This window comes from Camelus dromedarius, chromosome X (genome assembly GCF_036321535.1).
Source record: "Camelus dromedarius isolate mCamDro1 chromosome X, mCamDro1.pat, whole genome shotgun sequence".
Classification (NCBI taxonomy): Eukaryota; Metazoa; Chordata; class Mammalia; order Artiodactyla; family Camelidae; genus Camelus; species Camelus dromedarius.
This window is the reverse complement of record NC_087472.1, coordinates 38,704,886-38,715,806: the sequence shown is the minus strand read 5'-3', so window position 1 is coordinate 38,715,806 and position 10,921 is coordinate 38,704,886. Positions and strand designations below refer to the sequence as shown.

General features: G+C 41.6%; 1 protein-coding gene across 2 annotated transcripts; it reads right to left on the bottom strand.

Moving 5' to 3' along the window:
- Positions 1-3,518: 3,518 nt before the first annotated feature.
- On the bottom strand, positions 3,519-8,181 carry TSPAN6 (tetraspanin 6). 2 transcript variants are annotated; one of them, XM_064482969.1, is made up of 9 exons: positions 7,941-8,153; positions 7,505-7,522; positions 6,753-6,941; positions 6,400-6,474; positions 5,601-5,699; positions 5,223-5,357; positions 4,828-4,911; positions 4,151-4,256; positions 3,519-3,739 (listed from the first exon to the last, which is right to left on the bottom strand). In XM_064482969.1, exons 1-8 carry the CDS (start codon positions 8,025-8,027, stop codon positions 4,188-4,190), a joined length of 756 nt encoding a protein of 251 aa, XP_064339039.1. In that variant the 5' UTR covers positions 8,028-8,153; the 3' UTR covers positions 3,519-3,739; positions 4,151-4,187. The 2 variants fall into 2 exon arrangements, with proteins under 2 accessions (XP_064339039.1, XP_031302214.2); XM_031446354.2 differs by lacking the exon at positions 7,505-7,522 and having other exon boundaries at positions 7,941-8,181.
- Positions 8,182-10,921: the final 2,740 nt, after the last annotated feature.

Genomic DNA, 10,921 nt, shown 5'->3' with positions numbered 1-10,921 from the left:
ATGTACGGATGCCATCCCTCACCTCTCAAAATCATATACTGTACCCCCTGTGTGTTGCTCTAACTGTGTACATAAAGCTACTCTGCCTTTCCAGCGATGACGCTGAGTGGTTGTATTACCTGTGCTGTGTACACCCATCTGTGAGCTGATCATCCAGGCAAACACCATGCCAGTTTGATTTGCTTTGAGGATGTTGCTCCCAGGATTATCATTTCCCAGCAAAGGTGGTGAGAAATTTGTTGGAAAAGCGAAGTCTTTACAAGTCACTACTTCAATTTTTTTTAATAAAAACTTTGAGGATGTGGTAATGAGAGCACCATCAGATCAAGTATGACAGTCCTACCCAAAGAACTCGTGTTTGCCCGGTAGCAGAATCTATGATAAACTCTCAGAGCAACTGGCCCGTTTTCTCCAATTCCCACTGGGGAACCAGTTCACTGAACATCAAATGTGCCTACTATCCATGGACTATGTTATAGGAGGGGTTCTGAATTTTTAAGTGTTCAGAATGTTAAGCTTTGGGGTGCTGGAGGGGTATACAAGCAAGCCACAATTACCAACACAGAACTCAGGTGCGCACCCAGAGAACTGATCGTTAAGCCTGATGATCATCTACATTCGGTTCCTCCAAGGTCAGCCTAACCTAAGAGCAGAAAGCCAAACGCCAACCTTCGGGAGTCGCCACGCTTGAAAAGTAAGAGGAAATTAAAACAGCAAAATAAATGAGAAAGAGCAGTAAAAGGAAGAAAAGCAGGATATTACAAGGTCAAAACAAAAACCAAGAATCTTCAGTAGCATCATATGTAGCAAGGAGTTCAAAAGAGAGAAGCAGCCAAAAGTGATTTGTCCAGGAGGAAGTTAGCAGTGGTTTCTGAGGTTGAGTGGTTTCTGACTGGGCAGGTGGTTTCTGTTATATAAACAGTGGCTTGTATGGAATGAGCTATGGAGATCAACAACTTATTTCACACAGAACATTAAGAAGCTATTATAATTAGATTCACTCACTCATTCATTTCATTAGCATTTGCTATGCTCTTACAAGTGCCTAAACTACTAAGCTCCACGGGGTAGGGGCATCTAACAGAAAGCCATCATTAAATCATAACGGCTTCTCTCTCACAAGGAATCTGGGTGAAGTTTTAGACCCACGGCTCAAAAATGAAAGTCTCATTTCCCTGAAACTGTTTCAATTTGTGTATTCTTTTCTGATATATTAGCCTTTTATTTTCCTTTTTGAATTAAAAAAGTTTGGTTTGCCACAACACAGGCAGAGTGTCAACCTTGTTTTTGTTTTTTATTTGTTTTGTGGGGGGAGATAGTTAGGTTTATTTGTGTATTTTTTAATTGATTTTTTTGTGTGTGTGGAGATACTGGGTATTGAACCCAGGACCTTGTGCATGCTAAGCATGCGCTCTACCACTGAGCTATACCCTCCCCTAAATTGTCAACCTTGAAAGGCAAAAAACAAAACACAACAAAATCAAATCTCAGTGTATCTTATGTATGCTGTGAGAAATGGTAGTTACAACTTGTGTTAGTTTTTTTCTATAAATACAAACAAAAGCCCATACAGAGTAGTCCAAAGGAACAAAAGTTTCCTCAGTTTCACACACACACAAATGCATATATGGCTTTGCCTCTCATATTTTAGTCATTTTTAATTAAAATAAATTTTGCATCGCTGGCAAAGTACCAACTTGGATTCTGACAGGAGGTTAAAAACATCAAGTCTGAAAGAATCTTGTGTGAGCTCTGAGGAAAAACAGAAATGGCATTTATGCCTTGTATTAGGGACTTATTTTCCATAAAAGTTTGATGCTACAACATAAACCCAACCCCTCACAGGAATAGGCCAAAGCTGCCAAGCTTTCCACACTTTCAGAAAATATACGCACGGAGCTCTGCGGAGCTCAGAGCCGCCGTGCAGTGGGCAGCCCTGTGCCTGGAACTGAGACAGCCCGCAAGGCAGCTTTGGCACATCGCGAAGGTGGAGATGAATTTTACAGTCCAATGTGCACACGCACACCTTAGCTAGAAGGGACTTTTGTAACAGGCCATCCAAAGTAAATCCCCCTTAAAAGTAAATACACAGACCCACCTTAAGGGCGACACGTGGTGTTTTTTCTCTTCCTACTTCCCGTATTTCCTGTTTTTTTTTCTTTTTAATAACGAGGAAAAACTTTAAACTTTTTTAAAAACTAAAGAAAAATTTAAGATTCTTCTAGGCCACCCTAGTGAAAACTACCTATTTGAAAATTGTTCTGATTAGCCTTTAAATCCTTCTTTAGCTTCACTAATTCCAATTATCTTGATTCTCCACATTTGGAAAGCCACTCTTTTTCAATTGTTTAATCGCTATACTTTATGTCAAGACTCACTCATCAAATGTTTTAATGGAGAATATCCTTTCTCTGCAGTACCTCCAAGTATTTTAAAACATGTAACTCAAAATTCATTATTAATCTTATTTCACTAGTGGTTTTTGTCCATTCTCCTTTCCCCTTTACCAAAATTCAAGGACTGCGGATGTGAGAGATGAACTACATTCTACTGATGGATATATAAAGAAACCCAAAACCAAAGGATTCCTCCATTTCAACTTGAATTTTATTAATTTCCTTATAACCCTGAAGGTACAGGTTACATACATCTCTCCTTATTCAACTTCTTAAAGTATTACAATCAAAAATGTCTGATCTCCAGGAGAATGCTAAGCATGTGCTTATTTCATAGCAAGGAATGTCATCCTTTCACAGGGAACAATTTTTGTAAACAGGGACTTTTTTTAAAATCAGAGCCAAGACCTCAGTTTTACATTCGTATCTACAACTGTACTCCAAGTAGGAATGTGGGGCTTAGCTTTCTCAGTGGAAAACAACCACCCAACAGATTTCCTACAATTTAAACATAATTTACAATAAAACACTATTTATTGTGTAAAACGTTTATATTTATTAATCAAAGGCACAAAGCAAAACTAAGACTATGAAAGTTAACCTTAATATTGACAATTAAGTCATAGCAACCTGGTAAAGAAAGACCAGCTAAAGCTAATAAAGAGGAGTTGCTTCAAATTCCTAAGGAAAATACAATGACTGACACCATTAGTAATTAGAACATTTCAAACAATAGGGAAAATATAAACATCAATAAACACCTTATTTTGGAGGCAAAGAAATGTAAAGTGTTCACTGCCTTGTAGCCTGTGGTATGTATCATAGAGGACTGGTTATGCCTTTCAGTCTTGGGTGCCTTAGAGATCAGAGACGGTTACCATCTGGTAACTCTGGTGGGTGTTATCCAACCACTGGCTGGAATTAAATGACACAGTGACTCTGTTTATCAGCAGAACAGGGACGAATGAAAACATTTTAACTTCTTGATGCAAATTATACAATCAAACCAGATAACCTAGGCTGGGAAAGGGCCAGTTTGGAGGGATCAATTTTCAATCACATTACATCACAGTGCCTTTCAAGGGCCCCACGTAGAAAAAAAAAGTCAAGAGGAACACAGTATTGCTTCATTTACATTTATTAAGCTCTTCCAGTGTTTCAGAGTGGTATGGGGATTTCAATGATCTAACATGAATGGGACAAAAGGTGGACTATAACATGAGGCTAATGTCTTGATCGAATCGGGCTACTGGTGCGACTTTTCAATCTATTGGTAGGAGAATTCAGGATTCCAGCCAGGCGATTTTGTAAGTTACAGGGTTAGGGGTGGGGATGTCAATGTCCTAAAATGAAAGAAAAAAGATTAGTTTACTTGTAACCCAAATTTCAATATCTGGATTCATTTGCACACATTCTAATCTATTCTGCTAATAAAGATCTTCATGTGTTCCTGGTCAGTAGCTCAGTTCTCACCTCTTACCATGTTTATGGCTCCAGGTCTAAATTTGTTAGAAAGGGGACCACTTAGGATCTTTAGGCTGACACAGGAAGGTAAACCCACAGAGGCCCTTCTGTCCTTTTTGGCCATGACCTGTATTTTGAGGCCTGATGTGCCTATGCAGTGCTGACACAGTACCAACAATATTTGGATGCACTACTGGACGTGACACCTTGGCAAACTCAGTACATGCATCATGTGTACAAGCTGAAGTAAACACCAACACTGACAGAGTTAAGGACCAAAATGAACGTACCTTAACATTGTAGAGGAATTGGCCCGTGTTATGTTGGTCACACTATCTCATACTGGTTATTTGTTATGGCGCGAGAGAGGCAGTAGGCTAGAAAGATTCCAATCAGCTGGAAATAAAATGCAAGCAAAATTACACACACATATCTCACTGCTAATTTCCTCCCTTAAGTTTTTCTAGACAGCAATATTTGCTACTCTGCAGCACCTAGATCATATGCAAAGCATAGAAGTGAAGTAAAATCTCCAACTATGAAAGCAGACATTCTCTTGGACAACCTAGAGCAGTGCTGTAATGATGAAAACACTCTGTAACACCTGTGCTGTCCAACACAGGGGCTACCAGCCACATATGGCTTCTGGGCACTTTGAATGGGACTGAGGTAACTGAAGAGCCAAGATTCTAATTTAATAATTATAATTTCTGAAAGGTGGCTAGTGGCTATTTTATTAGACAGTGCAGATTCAGAAATGTACCTAAGAGGGCACCAGGTCTTAGAGCACTCTGTAGTTGTGGAAAACTTAAGATCCAAGATAAAAAATTGGAATGAAAATAGCAAAAATTTCTATACTGTGATGAGCTACTGAGAGTTCTGTGAAAATGTGGAAGCCTTCAAAGTGGAAATCTTGTAGCTTACACCTATAAGAGTGATGAAACATTTCCGAACCACAAGGACTTACCTGAAAACAAGCCACTCCGAAGGAAATTCCTGCGACGACTCCCATTTCTGACTCTATAATGGTCATCACCTTTATAAAACAACCCTAATGGAAGAGAAATTTACAAAAACATCAAGTTTTTTGTCTTAGTTCTTAGTTTTTATGTTATCTTTCTTTTATTAACTTTTTACTCTTTCATATAACAATTCCTGTCTCCTTGCACAGTGCTCTTGAAAGAAGTTTGAGGAACAGAAGTTCAACCTTTTGGATTATGCATTTAAGTGTTACTTGCTAGCTGTGGAAACTCAAGTCACAAATTTATTTCCTCATTTATTCAATGAAAATAACACCTGCCCTGCTTCATTTCCGATTATGTGTATTGTGAGTAAAAATTTAAAATTTTTTTTCCTCCTTACTTCATTGTTGACTTTATCTGCATCTCTCTGAGGAGAACAATCTTCAAGTTTACAGCAGCTCTTGGGAAATCCTTTTTCTAAGTAATAATTAGTATTCTTCCAATCTCTATAGTCGGTGACACCACAACAATGTAACTGAAAAAAAAAATCCGACCAAAGCATTTATAATTACAACTTTGTAGTCAAACAGTTAAACCATCATCTTATTATACTCAATGATCTCTATTGGCATTATAATTCAAGAAATGAACGCTTGTTTCTAACATCAAGAGTGACATCTTTGGACTGGCCTTACTTTCCATTGGTACTAACAGTAGGCAGATGTTCCCCTCTTGAGAAGCCACCACCAACAACCACTTACCACCTATGACCACTTACCGTATTTTGAATCTTGTCTACTGCATCACTTCTATAATCTCCCGTAACGTTATATTGCTTTAAAGCTTTCTCATAATTATTCTTAAAGCTGTTCTTAATCTACAGCAAAGAAACACAAGGCTAATAAACAAAGATTCTAGAGTGTTCTTTTGGTTTCTAGGTCAAATAAGAAATTCCCACATCTGACCAATGGTCTTATCTTTGACAACAGCAACGTTTCTAAGGTCCAATCCTGTCCTCTAGGTGATAAGAGTTTAGCTAAGGGGACGACTAAGCAAAACATTCCAGTAAAAGATGATAGCCACTAAAAGTTCAAAGTGCTATAGGAGCATGTATTTATTAAAGCGGCAGCTCTGTACTGCTGCATCCCCTCCCACCCCCAATATCTTTCTCCACTTTAAAGTGAGTACACATTTGACTTCCATGGAATTTGTAAGCTACAAAATCATACTCTGGGAGACTGCACTACCACTTAGTGAAACACTGCTATAGATGGCCTTCAGTCCTCACTAACTTCCTAACCCCAGGGTCAGCAGAGAGTAATCCTGATTGCTAATTCAATATTAATGATTTGCATTAAGTATATCCATTTTGTATTATCAATTTCACACTTTAAATAAGTTGTACTATGTCCATTTTAGGTACTTACACACAGAAAAATGACTGGAAATACATGTAATTATGGGTACCTTTCATTTTCTTGGGTGATTATCAGTCTTCATCAAAAAAGTGGGCTAGACTTAATTTTTTACAAGAAAGCCGTTACTGTCAGCTACTGAGTTCCCAAACTCAGGCTTACCTCATGTCTGAAAACAAATCCTACGATGGCAGCGACCAGTTCGACCAAAAAAATGAGAGTCAGAAACATTGCATACTGTGGGATTAAAAAAAAAGTCCAAGTAAGCAAATAAGATACATCACAGCTGCAAAGGGAGTCAAAGAAAAAAAAATTGTCTGCTCAATCAGTTCAGCATGTTTTTATTGAAAAGGGCAGGGAAAATACAACAAATGTGGAAACTGGCAGCTAAGGTAAGTTTTCATAGGGAAGAGGAAAAATCAAAAAAGGCCACATCTAGCTCCAAGAAACAAAGCTTACAGCACATAAGCCTGGTTCAAAAACCAACAACCAATTCTAGGAAAACAAGAACTCACCAGTTTTAGCATCCATGCAGAAGCTCGGCAGGTAGCAAAACAGCCGAAGGTGCCCAAAAGAATAATGACAGTGCCAGTGCCGATGAGCACGAAGGGGACATTGGTGGCCTTCTCATTTAAAAGTGAGAAATAATTCTCTAGGCTCACCTTCCCCCAAATGCCAACGGCAAGAAGGATAACGCCAGTGATCTACGTGGGAAGTCAGAGAATAGAAAGTTACTCGCTGTATACAGCAGCATCTTCAAACCACAAACCACTAGGTGTTTAAGAAACAATAGGTGTGAGAATTGATTAAGCTGCCTGTGACCAATGCTCTGGCCGGGATGTGGCAGACAAGACACAGGGGGTTAGGATGGGGAGCTGCACAGAAGGACAGGCCTTGATCAATCCACACGCTGGATCACTAGGTAGCCCAGGTAACCAGGACAAAATCAGGGGGGCAGCTAAAGAGAGCATCTTGACAAAATTCTTAATCTGATTTTTTTTTCCCCTAGGGCTGAAAACTTACTTAACTGTTTTACTCCCGCCTTAGAAAGAAAACTCTCCCAGAGATGGAGCGGGGAATGGGCAGGGGTGTGGGGGGGTGGGAGGGGACGGGGGGTGAGGGTGGGGGCGGGGTTGGAATGTTTCTAGGAGTTCCAGAAACTTTCCCCTTCCTCCCCAGTTCAGGGATGAGCACAGGGTACAAAGGGATGGTACACAAAGAAAGTCCAAGGATAGATTGGCGGGAGTGCAGCCATTACCATACTTACCTGCGAAATACTCCCCTCCTATGAAGCAGTGAAAAGAAAGAGACTATTACGCAAGCGAGCTCCCCCAGGGGCTGGGCAAGCTTTGCCCCTGCAACGGGTCGGGGACACTCTCTGGGCGTGGGGGAGCGGGGTGGGGGTTAACTCCCTTCCTCGCCCCCCGCACGAATTCGCATGCGAGGCACGTCTGGGTCGCGGCTCAGCTTCTAGGCTGCCGTCGCCCGACATCCCGACCCTGGTGCGGGCGAGATGCCCGAGTTCGAGCCCCAGCAATTCGTCTACAGCGCCGGGGTCCTAGCTGCGACCGCCACTCCCACCCCCACCCCCACCCCCGCCCCTCCTCCACCCGCGATCCGAGCTCCCTCCGCTCGGGGTCACACCAACCCCACCGACCCAAGCCCACGATCCCCTCCCATCCCCGGGCGTCTCCGTCTCTCACCCAGAAGATGAATGTGTAGATCAAAAGGACGCTCTTGAAACATGTGATCACCGGCTTGGTCTGCAGCCTCCGAGATGGGGACGCCATGACTAGCCCAAGACCCTGCCCCGCCGCGCCAGGCGATCGGAACAGAGCGAGCGAGGCGCGGAGTCCCCGAATCTCCCCGGAAACTGCCGAAAAGTTACGAGCGTCTGCAACTGAGAAGAGCCGGAAACACCGTAGTTTTCTAGAGGGTAAAGTCCGGGTAGGCCGTCCGGAAAGCAACGACAATTTCCGAGCGCCCCCTGCCGAAGGTTACCGAAAACTATATACAAAGGTTGTAGTGTCGGAAATTTCTTGGATCTTCAAACGGAGCTTGCTTCATTTTTAGGCTGAAAGAATCTTTCCCGCCCCCTAACCCTCCCCCTGCCCTTATAACTTATCATATTATGTTTCTATCATCAGCAGCGCCAGCAGCGCTGAGATTCGGCCTCGACGGCCCTTAGTGCCCTAGAGGGAAAAAAAGAAATATAAGGAGGTTAAAAGTGACCTAAAAATATTTTATGACATCGCAAAATACTCACAAGAAATATCTTTCCAAAGAGAAAGAGAAGCGGGTTGCAAAACGATACGTTCAGTCACATGTTTTCAGACAAAAACCCAAGTGCACTTTACGTGAGTGGTGAAATTACGCTGATTTTTTCCCCCTCACTTATTTTGTGCTTCTCAGTTTTGAACATTGTTTTATGCGGTGGGAAGGGGGTATAAGAATGAATGGATTATGGGAAATAATCACTTGTTGACAGAATTCCAAAGGTAGGAGAGAATTCAAGTCCTAGAACTTGAGACTATGTGTTCCTAAGGAGTTAAACTGAATAGGAATGAATCATCAGAAAGTTTCCTGTCCCATATGTCGACAGACAGCCTGAGTCAACCTTTGTGCTAGAATGGAATTAAAAAAAGAAAAACCCAGCCCTTTCACAGTCTCCTAAACACTGGTAATAAAACGTTCTTTTTGTTTTGTTTGAGGCTTGACTAAGTGTAAAAACTGGTCTCCAGATAGTTGAGAGGCCTAGAAAGCTTGGATTATGCAAATCAGCAGAGCCAATTAGGTTAAAGTTCTTTGATTCATCTATAAAAAAAGGGATGTCTCTATTTCATAAAGGATGTATAGACAAAGGATGTATGTACCCAGCCCACAGGAATAAGTGCATACATTTGAGCTATAGATACAATAGGTTGATTCCATGTCTCTCATTAAAGGGGAAAAAAGAAATGAGTCCATTGTTTCCTGCTTTCTAGCACCATTTAGGCTTCAAGAGTGACCAAATGAGCCATTCAGATTGCCCTCAATTTAAATAGGTCATTTAACTTCTCACGAGAACCTCAGGATAGGGATGTCTTTTTCATCAATTAAGGTTTGGTTTCTCAACTAAAGTATAAGCTCTCTGAGAGAAGAGACTGAGTGTCAAATGTGTGTGTGTTATTTACAGAGTGGTAGTAATCCCTCTAATCGAAGACAGTATCAGTTCCCTACCCAACCCATTACATCATCATTGACACAAGCATAACATCACAAATGGGCATTTACTATATTGCTATTGCAAAAAGTCCTGCACTAGTGAAAAGGAGGTGGCTGCCTAAACTTTTTGCCTGAAACCTTGCTTTCAGTATATACCACAGAACCAGAAAACAGGAAAGTTCCATTGACTTGGTCACACAGAACTTCCCTGTGCTTCAAATATTGACCTAGGACCAGCTCCTGTAACATCATGCCAGATGTCTGAGGTCCAAGAGAGCAACTGTTGGAGAATTATCACACTGCCACACTTTATACTAAAATTTTATCCTAAAATTAGAAAAGCCTAGCACATAAATACCTGGAAATGGGTAAATGATACCTCTGTATACCTCATAAACAGCAAGGTCATCAGGAAATACAGCAGACATTGACTTTTAAAGTGCCACTTGTGCCATGGCTACGGGAACTGAGGTTGAGGGGCTCTGAGGATACACCAGGCTGTCTCCCTAGGCTACACATTGCTACCTGAGGGGTTCTTGTATTAGAACAAAAAACTATCGAGGGAAGTCTTACTAACTTCTTGTCACCTTAAATGGAAGTTTCCTCTGAAGCTTAGGTTTGTACCATGTCCCTGAAAGGGATTTTCATTGTGAGCCTGAGAGCAAATAAATATTTGTGTCTGAAGAAAAAAAAAACAGTCAAAGCAAAAGCCGCATCTTATTTCCAAGAATGTGTTGATTTTCCTCCTCTCCCTTCCTCTGCCACTCACAACGCTGCTTTGTTTGAATAACAGTCGGTGCCAAATTAAACCAAAAGCTGACATGGAACTTAATATTCCTATGGCCGCAACACCTTGCACCAGTGCCTCCCAGCCTGTTCCACCTCCCCCCTCCCCCGTTGCCATGCCACCAAACCCAGAAGTTCAGTTCAGTTCAAATTTAGGCCTGGGTCTGGGTCCAAACCCAGACAAAGGGGTATCTAATCCCATCTAAGCAGTGTAAGAAGTCATTCTCTAGGTCATAAGATAAATTTATTCTTTAAAGTATTCATATTGACTATAATATTGAGCAGTGACTAGGTACCAACCACTGTTGCTAAGCAACACGACATGTGTTACCTCACGCATACATCACAAAAGCCCTTATTGTGAGGTGGAGACTACCACTGCCACATTTCACAGAGGAGGAGACAGGTTCAGAGAGGCTAAGTAACTGGCCTGGGACGAAGCCCTGGCAACTTCTGTTTCCCACATGAGAAATGAGGCCCACTCTGTGATGAGACATGGCTGCCTCTGGACAAACAGCTGTCTCGGCTGGGAATAACCTCAGCCGAGACAGCTGTTCTCAGATGTTTAGCCACAAACAAGGGCTTTTTGGAGCCCCTGAAGCACAAGAATCTCAATGGTTTCCCCAATTCTGCCTTGTGCTTGGGGATTTTTGTTGAATTTTACTTTTGCCTTCACTCAGTAGCCCAAATCACT

Coding starts and splice junctions, on each gene's coding strand:
- TSPAN6 (XM_064482969.1), bottom strand. CDS start 8,027: ATGGCGTCCCCATCTCGGAGGCTGCAGACCAAGCCGGTGATCACATGT. Junction 5,700..6,399: donor GATTTGTTTTCAGACATGAG/GTAAGCCTGAGT, acceptor TCTTTGCTGTAG/ATTAAGAACAGCTTTAAGAA. Junction 4,257..4,827: donor TCGGAGTGGCTTGTTTTCAG/GTAAGTCCTTGT, acceptor TTTTATTTCCAG/CTGATTGGAATCTTTCTAGC.